Raw genomic sequence first — 12,486 nt, forward strand, 5'->3', positions numbered from 1 at the left:
GCTGCTTTTAAAATGGGGAGGCCGGGGAGAAGAGAGACACAAATCTGTTGGCAAAACAGGACTTTGTCTGCTGAGGAAAAGGCTTGGGGCTCGGAGACAAAAGCAGCCGCCGCTTCCCCGGCGAGCGAACAAACAAGGCAGCTGCCTGCAGCCGGGGGCAGTGAGCAGCTTCCATGGAGTCGGGGAAGGCGCAGAATCGGGGCGATGTTACGACTGCCACCCTCTGTGTCACGACAGGTCTGGCTGTCGCAGGGGTCAGCGCTTCTCGGAGCGGGGGAGATTCAGCCCACGTCTGCTCCCTTACCGAACGGATGTATGAGTTGGCACGGGAGCCGTAATTAAGCTAGGAGTTAATAACGGGGCAGAGCCCAAGTGTCCCCCGCTGCTGCCGGTGCCCCCAGGGGTGGCGACCAGACGCCGTTCATTACCGGGCCTGGTGCGGGGCGGGTGGCCAAGGGGACGCGGCTAATGGGATTACACGCATTTCTGCACGGTGGAGAGAGCGGCCGGTGCTGCAGGACCAATAACTTATTGGCAGATGCTCCTCCGGCAACCAACAACATTGAATATTCATGGCTCGCCGCCGGGCAGTTCAGCCTCCATCCGCCACCACCCCACTCCCGCGGGTACCGCCGGTCGGGGGGCCCGGAAGGGATGGGAGCCCCCCGGCCTGTTGCACAGACCCGGTGGGTCCCGGGGCAGCGGCAGGCTGCCGTGGGTGTGGAGTGTGCAGGCCGACCTGCCCTCCAGGGCTTCCCGGCACCCGCATTGCGTGGCCCTGTGCATGCGATGAGTTGTGACAGTTCTCTTCCCTCTTCTGAAGCCATTTTATCCATGCAGCGGCCGGCTACAAGGAGGCGAGTTTGCGGTCTGCTCTAAATACTGATTTTTGGTAGATAACAGCTGCCGGCAGGAGATGTCGTTGACGGGGCGCGGAGCCGGCCGCGGTCCCGCCGCTTCTTCACCGCGTAGTAACTCGTAGCCCCTTGGTCGTTTGTAACCATAACGGGGAGAAATATTGTTGCGGGCGAAGTTCGGGCAAAGCTGCGGCTCCCGCTACGTCGGGCACTTTATACTCATTAAGTGGAGCGGCGCTAAGTCATTACTTTAATAAGGAGTTATGCTGAATACAAGGGGCCACATTTCCAAAGCCATAAATTACAACTGTCAGTGCGCATTCGAGGGATCAACAGAGCTGGGAGTAATTATTTACAGCGTGCTTTATAGAACAATTAAATATTCCCCAAATGCTGTTAATTGCTTTTAATGTGCAGGAAGCGCGGCCCGCCCTTCTCGCGGAGCCGGGGGAAAAGCTGCTGCGGTGGGGGGGGAGCTCTGGGGATCGGCGGTGTTGGGGGAGTCTCGGTGGGATATGCGGAAAACGAGATCCCGCGCTGGGGAGCCTGCACAGTGGCGGGAGACCGGCTGGTTGGTGCGGAGGTCGCTCTGCTTCGCGACGGCTGTGGCGACACTTGCGACATGACTCGGTGGGGACGGCAGCGGGTACCGCGTCCCTCTGCTCCGGGGAGCGGCGAGGCCTGCCCGGTGGGGCCGCCCATCCCCGTGGCCGTCAGGCGGGGTTCTCCGGTCGGCTGCGTTGCTCAGCCCGGGCCCTCACGGCCCCCTACGGGCACCAGCTCCTCCGCCCTAATTGATTTCACAGGAGCCGGAACGGCAGAGAAGGAGCTGCGGGAGTTGATGGAAGTACGGAAGGGTGAATTATCACCCGAGCCTGGGGGGGGTCCAACGAATTAAACGAATTCAGAACCGAGAAGAGGCAGGAGTCGGGGTGCACCCTTCTGCTGATGGGGAGAGGGGGCGTTTTTCACTGTGTCGGTGTCGAAGCAGTCCCAGTCCTTTAGAAAATCAGAAGGATTTTGCAGGTTCCAGAAAGCGTTGCTCGAAGTGCAGGTTTTAGATTGAGCCCAGTGCGTTTTGCTGGGACCCTGCCAAGGTCCCAGACATGCCACTTTTGTCCCCAGTCCCTGCAGGGGGGTTTGTATTTCACAGCAGTCCCCCGGCCAGCAGCTGCGAGGCAGCTTGTGATGCCGAGCTCCTGGGAGTCCCGAGCTGCAGAGGAGCTCAGTGGCCAAGGGAAGAAAGCCAGCAAGGCAGAAGAAAATGGGAATGGAAGGTGGAGGTCAGGCCCTGATGGGGCTGCCCCTGTGCTAGCAGGAGGCAGATGCACCCGATCAATGAGAAAACCTGAGAAAGGATCTCCAAGCCTTGGTTGGGGGTGGGGGAGTGGGGTGGGGTGTGAGAGAGGAGCCTTATGTGGCACAGGCAGGGCTCTCTTCTCCTTACTGTCTCCTTGCACAGATATACTGAGCCCCCAGCCCTCAGCTGGGGCAGGGTTGAACCACTGCTTTGGAAGTGAGCCTGTCCCAGCACCTGCTAAGGGCAGATGAGGGGGGTACAAAAGTTTCAAGGCTGGCAGAAGTATGGAAGTGGTTGTGGGTGCTTGAAAGGGATGAGACAAGTAGAGACCAAGGGCAGTGGGCTCCTCAACAGACTGATTTTGCAGGAGCTTCTTGCATGTGTCAGCTCCTGCATTGAAGCTTTTCTTCCACCTCTAAGGAGGGCTGATCCAGCTTGTTGGCGTTTCCTGAAGAAAACGAAATTCTCTGGCCAGAAAATAAACCCCACTCCCCTAAATAGCTATTTGGACAAACATCTGAAAACACCTTTCTCCCCGGGGTCTGCTTAAGTATGATCTCCAAATTTTTTTTTTTTTTTTTTTTTTTTTTTTTTTTTTTTTGCAGTGTGACATCAAGAGCTGTAGCAAAGAGGGACAAATCCAGCCCTGAGAAGGTGGAAGGATGCTGCCCAGGATTCTGCCTCCAAACACCAGCCAAGCAGAGCCAACTGGACTGGGGCACTTCTGCCCCCCATCCTAGGGATAGATCCATTTGTAGGGTGATTGGATGCAGCTTGAAGCAGGTAAACTCTTCCATTGGGATGTGAACTTGAAAGCACCAAGACTGGCCCTTATGTGTTCTGGTCTGTGCAGCGCTGCATGTACTGTTAGGGGACTTAAGTCCTCTTTAACCCCAAAATTAGGGAGTTGGATGCAAAGGCTATAAAAGCATTGCCAGCTCTGGTAAGACAGGGCATTTCCAAAGCCTCGTGCTCTACACCATTGCTCGAGCCCCAGCCTCAGAGAGCTGAAGGGGAAACTGAGGCAAGGAGCAATTTGAACTGGAGCATCTGAACCAGGTGTTGTTCTGGGGCTTAAATGTGAAGTGCCCAAAGTTCTAATGCCAGGAGCTGCATGGCTTTCCAAAGGATGCAGATGAGGTCTGCAGCTTGTGCAGGGATTAAATCCTGAGGCTGTGCATCATCCCAAAACCCATCTATAATTCCCATTAACTTCCAGGAGTCTTGAATCCCAGCTGGGACCTAGCCCTGACTTCTCCTTTGTTTTCACTGGTGGAGGGAGTCCCCTGTTACCTTTGGTCTCTCTTCTGGAAGGTTTTATTGCCTGAAAGCCCCTACCTTGGACTCAGCATCTGGGGGCTGTGAACCTCATCAGCCAATCTGGCTCACTGGTGGAGACCTTATGATTTCTTGGGGACAGTCCCTCAGAAGCGTATGGCATCTGCTCAGCCTTGGGGGTTTCTGGCACAGAGAAGGCTGAAGGCTTTGCCCAGCATCGACCAAGACCTCTGGGATGCTCAAGCAGCAGCAGGCAGCTGTGTTATTTACTGGAGAGGGCACCTGGTGGGTCTCGGTAGCAGAGCTGGGTCCCCTTAGATGTCAGAGCTCGCTGGCAGGGGACTTTGTGGCCCTGTGCGGGGCTGGCACGGCGTGCTCTGCCACTTCCCTGTGGAGACAAACTGACATGCTCAGGGCTGGTGAGCAGGTCCTGCCCCACATATGCCGTGTGGGAAAGGGTTGGAGAACAGGCTGGTCCTGGAGAAGGGCAAAGGCAGCTGCAGCCCCGGGGGATGAGAAGACCCCCTGCCCGAGGGCAACCTCCCAGCCCCGGCTGGCCCCAGCCCTCGCTCCCTCCCTCCCCTCTCAGCTCCTCCTAACCACAAGGACTTTGGTTGATGGAGCTGGCGCCAGCGAGTTCCCTGAAGAGTTCAGAAGTCAAGAACTGAGGCAGGTACAGGGAGGGGGGAAACCCGACCCCTGTGGGCAGGCAGGGCTGGGCGGTGGGGGGGGCGAGCTGGCATAGGTGGGTGGCCGTAAGACAAGCACCCGCTGTGCCCCCACAGCCTTCCCAGTGCGGAGCCTCAGTGACTGTGGTTCCCCGGTGGGGGTCTTGGGGTGTCACTGCAGGGTTGTGGCTTGGGTGAGGGTGTCAGGAGCCCATGAGCGCTGGTATGTCAGAGTGTGTGTGTCTGTGTCCGGGCGCGTTTTAATGCATGTTGTGGGAGGGAAAGCGTGTGTGAATGCACACAGGTGTGAGAGCGAATGTGTGTGTGTGATTTCGTGAGGGTGCAGGGAGGGTTGTGTCTGTGAGAACAGGAGTGTGTGTGAATAACCGTGCAACTGTAGGTGTGTGTACGATCGGAAGTGGGGGGTTACGTGGCAGCATGGGTGCCTGGAGGCTCGTGAGGGTGTTGGTGAGCGTGTGTACGTGTTTGTGAGGGTGAGGCCATGCAAGTGGGCATGTATGTGAGAATGAGCTGATACGTCTGGTGGTGAGTGAGTGGGTGCATGGGCAGCAAGAGTTTCTATGCCAGTGCATCTGTATGTCACGGGTGATGCCCGAGAACGGGCTGTCTCGTGGGACCCCCACAGTCCACGAAATCACTGGCACATTGCAGACACAGGGAGCAGCCAGGGAGGAGGCCGGCACCAGCCCAGGCAGGGAGGATGGAGCAGGCTTCCCAGTTCTGGCAGAGCACAATCCAGCGTGGAAATCCTCGACGCCGCAGCCGGCAGCGGCAGGCAGCCCTGGCCAGAGCGGGGGGAGCAGGAGGCGGCCGCACCCGCGTCCCACGGGCGGCTCTGTCCCCCGCCTGGCTGCGTAGGACGAGAGCACCAACGGACCAGCGCGAAAACAAGTTTTGCAGCAAATTACGGCAGTGGCTTTCACTTTTTTTTTTTTTTAATTTATTATTATTTTTAAACGAAAAAACTCCTCTCCCCGCGGGCAGGGAGCGGCAAACTGCGGGGCCGGCAGCGGCGAGTGCCCCGTCTAGCCCTCGCACCGCCGCGGTCTGTGCTTCTGCCCCGGAGGAAGCAACTGGGGCCTGCCCCGACCCTGGGCGAACAAGGACCCCCTCGACTCCACCCTGCTTCTCTGGAGGAGGTGTGCCTCGGGCCCCCATCGCCTTCGCCCACGATACTTGCTCAGTGGGCCTGGGCACCCGTGGGGGCTCTCCTGACTGCCCCCGTGCCCCTATTCTGGGGCCTGGAGGTGGAGGAGCCCCCTCCCTTCCTCCTCTGCGGCTATTTCAGAGGTGTTGACTTTTGACATTGAGAACACCCCTCCGGAGAAAAGGGGCCCAGTGGATCTGGGACTCCTCCAGGAGGGGATCTCCCGGCTTTAGCCCTCTCACGGGATGAGCTGGCAGCCCACGAGGATTGCGGCCCAGGGCCTAAGCCCCTCGCGGGGGCTGGCAGTCCCCTATGTGCCTATGGCCACAAACTCCGGGACAAAAAGTCCCTCTCCGCTGCCTGATACCTGTTACTCCTGAGGCACCGGGTGCCCACTGCTCCTCTACCTACACCAGCGGTGACTTTATAAGGCCGAGCCCGGGTGATGATTTTTTTTTTTTTTTTTTTTTTTGGGGCGGGGGGAGCTGGGGAAGAAGAAACTCCTTTTCTCTTCTACTCTTCTCTGCTGTCATTCACTCGGCTCTTTTCAGCATCCAACCAATGGAGAGTGAGGGCCTGAGAGCAGCAGGCCTGGGGTAGCGTGATTGATGGGCAAGCGGGGCGGTGGGGCGATCGCACTCGCACTCTGTCGCGATCCGCGCTGCTCCGCGGGGCTCCGGGCTCCCCGCCGCCTGCAGCGGTACCCCGTTCTCCCGAGACACCTTCGTCTGTGTGTTTTGGGTGTGTGTGTGGGTGGCTCCTGGCTTTGGTCAGTCGTGTCTTGGTGGAGTGGGGGTGCTGGGTCTCACGAGAGCGGGACCGGTGAGTGTGGGGGTGTGTGTGGGGGTGTCACGTCTCTAGTCCGGGAGGCTGTTGTGTGCAGGGTGGGTTGTGTCCTGTGTGCCTCCTGTGCCTTGGGCTGGGCACGGCTGCCGTGTCCTGGGCTGCGGGGGTTGTGCCTGTCTTGCGCATGGCTCTGCTGTTGTCTCTTCGGGCTGAGCCTGTAGCTGCCGTGTCCCGGCTGCTGTGTCTTGGGGTGCGCGGCTGCCGTGCCATGGGGCTGAGCGTTTAGCCGCCGTGCCCCGGCTGTGCGCGGCTTCCCTGCCCCGTTTCGAGGCGGTGCGGGGCTGTCCTGTCCTGCCTGGGGCGGAGGTTCGGCCCCGCTGCTGGGACCGAGCGGCGGCGATGGAGCACCTCGGGGCTCACCACCTGCACCAAGGCCAAGCCGAGCCCATCAGCTTCGGCATCGACCAGATCCTCAACACCTCGGAGCCGGGCAGCTGCATGGTGTCCCACCCGCGGCTGCAGGACTCGGCGGACTACGGGCTGGGCTGCATCGTGGGCAGCGCCTACAACACGGTCACGGGTGGCTACGGGGCGAGCGGCGGGGCGGCCGGCGCCTACACCGGCACCTCGTGCAACATGAACGGCCTGCCCGGCTCCTACAACGTGAACATGGCGGTGAGCATGAACGGCAACACCTTGAGCTCGGCTGGAGGAGTGATCCGCGTCCCGGCCCATCGCCCGGTGGCCGGCGGCGTGCACCAGCCCCTCTCCGCCGCTGTACCGGGGGTGAACGGCATGAACAGTCTCACGGGGCTCACCTTCCCCTGGATGGAGAGCAACAGGCGGTACACAAAAGATAGGTTCACAGGTGAGTCGGGCCAACGGGACCCCCTTTTTCTTCCCTGCTCCCGCCGTCCCGCTCCTTTCCTCGCCGCGGCAGCCGGTGCCCGCCGGGGAAAACAGGATCCGGCCCCCGCTGGAGATACCGGCCCGGATCGCCCTGGGAAGTCAGTGCCGAGGAGACCAGAAGCAAGAAGGGGTGGAAAACCCAACGCGTTCAGTCTGCCCTAAATGCGTTGGTTTGTTTTGTTTCGGTTTTTTCTGTGTAGGTTGTTTGAAAATTTGTGTATATCTGGGGTTTTTGTTGTTGTTTTGTTGTTGTGGTTGGTTTTGTTTTTTCTTGTTGTTGGCTTGTTTTTATTTTTTTTTTTTTCGTTCGGTTTTGTGTGTGTTTTGATGAGTTTTTTTTTAGTTCCTGGGATGCAACCGCGGAAAGGCGGGCAGGGACAAAACGGGACGGGAAACTCCTCACACCACCGGCATGCCCCAGGCACTGCTTCCCACTGCCCGACCCAACACCCAAGGAAAGTTCCCTTTAAAACAGGGAACAGGGTTATTTCGGAGGCACAGCCCGGCCCGGTGGAAAGGAAGGGAACCCGGCGGCCCCGAGTTTGGCCCGCCCGGGTGAACCGGCCCGATACCGGCCGCTCGTAGGGCTGTTTTTCCCGTTTCCACCGTAACCGGGCTGGTTATCCGCGATTCCGGCTCAGCCTTTCCCCGTCCAAAAAGGACTTTTTGCGGCGCTGAGCTGGTCCGGGCTCGGGCTGGAGCCAGTTTGCGGACCGCCCGTCTTTTCCCGATTTATCTGGGCTCGTCTTTCGGTGCTAACGAAGCAAAAACTCGGAATAACGAAAAGAAAAACAACAACAACAAAACCCTAAAAAACAACAAAACAAAAAATAACCAACAACGAAATTGCAACGGGGGGAAAAAATCAGCCTCCGCTCGCTCAGCGCCCGCACTGCCCGCTCTTCCCGGGCTTGGAAACCAAGGCCCGAGTTTTGTAACTTCACATTTAATTGCTATTCGATGGCGCTTGGCTCGGGCACGACCGCGGGCGAACGAACGGGTTGTTTGCCTGGCAGGCTCCGGGCTGATACTCATGGAGCCTCTTCCCGGCCCGAGACACGCCGCGAGTTTTTCCCAATAATTTATTTTTTTTTTGGTGGGGTAGAAAAACAACCAACCCAAAAATATTACATAAATAAACACCACCACCAAGCAGCAAAACAAACAAACAAACAAAATCAAAAAAACCCCTCACAACGACAAAAAGCCACCAAAAATGAATCAACGAAATGCAACTCCCGTTTCTAGGCCGGGAAGTTATTTGCCGGGTACGAGACGGTGGGGCCGAGGACGGCGGCACTTACCGCCGCGCCCAAACAAAATGAAACCGAGTCCCGTTTGGGCGAAGCGCGAAGCCCCGGCCGGGACCGGCTGCTGGTGCCTGCCCTTAGCCGGGCAAGCGGCCGCCTCCCCGCACCCAAAGCCGAGCGGTGCCCGGCGGGTTCCCGCAGCACCCGTGAAAGGCGCCAGGGCCGTGCGCGGGGGTCGGCGGGGAAGCGGCGGCTTCGCAGCGGGGCGGTCCCCAGCCCTGCGCCCGGGGGCCGGAGCCCCTCTGCTGATATGTCGCTGCTTGCTTCTTTGCCTCTCATCCCCCTTCCTCCCGTGTCCCCCCCAGTGGCCCTCTCACCCTTCACTGTAACACGCCGTATAGGTCACCCCTACCAGAACCGCACGCCCCCCAAGAAGAAGAAGCCGCGCACCTCCTTCACCCGCCTGCAGATCTGCGAGCTGGAGAAGCGCTTCCACCGGCAGAAGTACCTGGCCTCGGCCGAGCGCGCTGCCCTGGCCAAGGCCCTCAAGATGACGGACGCCCAGGTGAAGACCTGGTTCCAGAACCGGCGCACCAAGTGGAGGTGAGGGGCTGGGGGGGTCCGTGGACTCGGGGGGCAGGTGCCGGGGGACAGACCAGGAGGAGTAGGCCGGGCTGCTGCAGGCTCTGCTGCGGGCATTGGTGGCTGCCTGTGGGGGTGCAAGCCCTGCAAGTGCACGCATCAGGAAGGTCACTCGTGTATGTGCTTGTGAATGTGTGTGTACACGTGTAGAAATGCACGTGTACATACTCGGCCATATATGTGCACGCAGCACCTGTGGGTATGAATGGGCACGTGTGTGGGGGGGTGTAGGCCATGTGTGCACATGCCTGTGCATGTGTGTGAACGCAGCGTGCGTGTGCGCACCTCTGGGCATGCATGCAAGCAGGGTGTGAGAATGCTTGTGTGTGAAGCCCTGTGCACGCGGGTCTGCACGCGTGCAGTGTGTGCGTGTGCCTGTGTGTGAGCGTGCCTGTGGGTGTGCATGGAAGTGGGACGTCTGCACAGGGAGGCATGTGCATTGTGCGTGCAGGCAGTGTGTGTTCTGCGTGAGCTGTGTGTGTGCTGTGTGAGCACACCAGCTCTGCAGGCAAGTAGGTGCGCATGTATGCAATGTGGATGAATGGATGTGTGCACACGTGTGTGTGTGTGTGTGTGTGCAGTGTGTTCTGGGAGCGGTGCAGCCTGCACCACAGGGGGCCCAGTGGGTGCAGCAGCTCCGTTGCCACCTTGGCAGCACCCCTGGAGACCTTGTTGCTGAAATGCTTTCCTCCCTCCTGCTGGGCGTGCCTGTGAAGCCAGGCAGCAGAGGAAGAGGTGGCTAGACTCATACGAGTCTTCCGGGCTCCGTGTCTGTGACCCTGCAACTTCCTGGACTGTCCCTGGGGGAGGCACTCCAGCTCTGGGAGCATCCCCTGTCCTGGGCTGGAGACAGGCATGCTTCGGGGGAGACCTGGACAGGGGGCAGAGGAGGAGGGTGTTGTTGGGTGTTTGGGTGCAGGCAGGCAGTAGCTTATTCATGGTGAGGGAAAAGGGCTTCCCCAGGATCTCCCTAAGGGTGAATGGGACAGGGATTGTGTGTGGATGCAGAGACTGGATAAAAAATGGGGGACAGGGAACTTGAAATCAAGGGTATGGGTGAATGCCCCCTCTAGCAAGTTTTTCACTACAGAGCCCATGGAGAAAGAGCAGCTCCCCAGGTGCCAGGAAGTCTTCAGCTAGAGTCACCTTTGTTAGCCAGGAGCCGAGTCCTGGAGAAGGAGCAGTCCTGTAAACGGGGTCAGCTATGTCTTCAAACCTAGTTTCCGAAGGAAGTGAGGCAAATGCAGCTTGGCTGGATCTCCATCTGTCTGTCAATACTCCTTGCGTCTGTTGGCTAAGTTCAGCCTCCTTTGGCAGAGGAGCAGAGGAGACAAACCTATTCATGTTTTGCAAAAAATAGCTGCATTAAGAGAAACAAATGCTGATTCTGCCTAAGGGAAAGGCTGCAGCCTTACCTCAGCTGTAGTATTAGACATGAGAGAATCCCCACTGGCCTTAGCCAGTGCATGCAAGCTTGTAAGCTCTTGTTTTTTTTGCATCTGTGCATGTTGGGTGTTGCAGTGGAGATGTGGGTACCTGCGGCTGAAAGAACACCCAGCTGGACACTGGGCCCCTGCATGGGGTGGTTGGCTTTGAGCAGTGCCTGGAGATCTGGGTGCTAGAAGGAACCGCTTGCAGGCACAGTCTGAGCTGGGCAGCAGGACTATCTGAGGAAGGAGTTACATATGCTCTCTGAGGGATTTAACTGTATAAATAAATGCAGGCTGAGGGGAAAGTCTCACCTCTGCTCCTTCCCCAGGCAGCTCTGCTGGGGGGAGGTAGCTGTGGGATCCCCTCCCCAGGTTTGGGCTCTTGCTTGAGACATGGTCATTAGAGGTTCAGTTCCTTCCTCTGACTGAGCAGATTTGAACCTGTGAATTGCAATATGACATGAATGCATGAACAGGCCAGCTGCTTGGAGCAGGGAGATACTTGGGAGCCTGGAGCCTTTGCCCCAGCCAGGTGTTCTCAGCCACCATGCTCCTGATTACCCTGGATGTGGGGCTCCTTCTCTCCTCCTGGAGCATCTCTTCATTGTGCAGGGAATAATTAAATATTCATCGAGGCAGAGATGGAGCTGCTCGTGGGCTCTGTGGGGAGGGCCCTTGCTGCTCCGAGCTCCCTCTCCCTGGGATGTCTGACGTGAGATGTTGACATAGTGATTAGAGCAGGGATTGAGCCCTGAGCTATCTGCTCTGGGTCAGGAGCACTGGCCACACGCCTGGAGGCTCGGATGCCCTGGAGGCCCATCATCCAGCCCTCAACTGCTGCCCCAGTGGGGAGCCAGGGAATCCCCTGCCCTCTGCTCCAAGGTGTCACTGTGGAGCTTGGAGCTGCCACTTCCAATCCTCGCAGCCAAAGATGAGACACCTCATGTCCCCCTGAGTTGTTAAATTAAAAAGCTGCTGTTTCCCCTGTCATTGATCCACTGAAGCTTCCAGGAGAGCATCAGCTGGGTGTGAGTGAAGGGAGGGAGTGCTTTGGGACCAGCGCGGTGAGCTGCCCCTGGGCTTTCCCAGCAGTATCACTGAAGGTGCCAGGTGATATTCACTGGAAAAGCAGAGGTGCAGCTTCCAGATGGACCTGCTATCCACGCAAGGGGTGGTTCATGGGATGTACTGGCAGTTTGTGCAGGGTATGTGGGACCATGCCATGGCTAGGCACCGTCTTTTCCTACCCCCCCAGCCCCAAGCTCTTAGTACAATCCTTTCTCTCCAGAGATACCTGCCCTTTGCTCCACCAGCCCCCCTAACCTCTCCCTCTCTTCTAGGAGGCAGACAGCAGAGGAGCGGGAGGCCGAGCGGCAGCAAGCGAACCGCATCCTCATGCAGCTGCAGCAGGAGGCCTTCCAAAAAACCATCAACCAGCCTATCCAAGCTGACCCCATTTGCGTCCACAACTCCTCTCTCTTCGCCCTCCAGAACCTCCAGCCTTGGTCTGATGATTCCACCAAGATCACCAGCGTCACGACTGTCGCCTCCGCTTGTGAATAAGGCTTACACCCGCCTGTGGCACATGCACCTTCTGCCAGTGGGGCTGTTCCTGGCAGGACACGTGGCATCCCTGGCAGGACGTGTGACATTCCTGTTTGTCTCCACGGAAGGCTGGCACACCATGGTCCTCTGGCTACATGTGCATTCTACATATATGGCTGGAGAACCCTCCATGAGGACCGCAAGGAAAGGAAACTGCCCCAAAAACTCTCTGTACCAATGGAGCTGCTGGAGCAGCCGTGGTGTCTCACCTCCCCCTAGCCCTTTTGTTCTCTTGAAAGTCTTCTGTGCCCAGTGTCAACCGTGAACTTGCTGACGTGCTGCCAAAGGAAAGCCCAGCCCTGACAGACAGTGCCACCAGCATCCAGCTAGGGGAGAGAAAACTTCCTTTGGATTCTGCTGGTGGTGCTGCAAAGCCTGGGGTTATCCCTGCGTACTCAGGCGTGTGTATTTGTGTGTGAATCTGTATATATATATACACATATATATATAAATTGTGTGTGTATATATATATATATACTTTGGACTGATGGCTTGAAACAAAAGGATGAGGCTTCCTGGAAAGCACGTCTCTGCCACAAACCTCTTTGGGTCGTCTGTGCCGGAGACGTTTGGGGATGCAACAAATGGCGGAA

The 12,486-nt window shown here is 58.0% G+C and overlaps 1 protein-coding gene across 1 annotated transcript; it reads left to right on the forward strand.

Moving 5' to 3' along the window:
* The first annotated feature begins 6,456 nt into the window (after positions 1 to 6,456).
* Positions 6,457 to 11,851, forward strand: TLX1 (T cell leukemia homeobox 1). The gene is made up of 3 exons (XM_051618480.1): positions 6,457 to 6,925; positions 8,618 to 8,819; positions 11,629 to 11,851. Exons 1-3 carry the CDS (start codon positions 6,457 to 6,459, stop codon positions 11,849 to 11,851), a joined length of 894 nt encoding a protein of 297 aa, XP_051474440.1.
* Positions 11,852 to 12,486: the final 635 nt, after the last annotated feature.

This window comes from Apus apus, chromosome 4, assembly GCF_020740795.1.
Source record: "Apus apus isolate bApuApu2 chromosome 4, bApuApu2.pri.cur, whole genome shotgun sequence".
Classification (NCBI taxonomy): Eukaryota; Metazoa; Chordata; class Aves; order Apodiformes; family Apodidae; genus Apus; species Apus apus.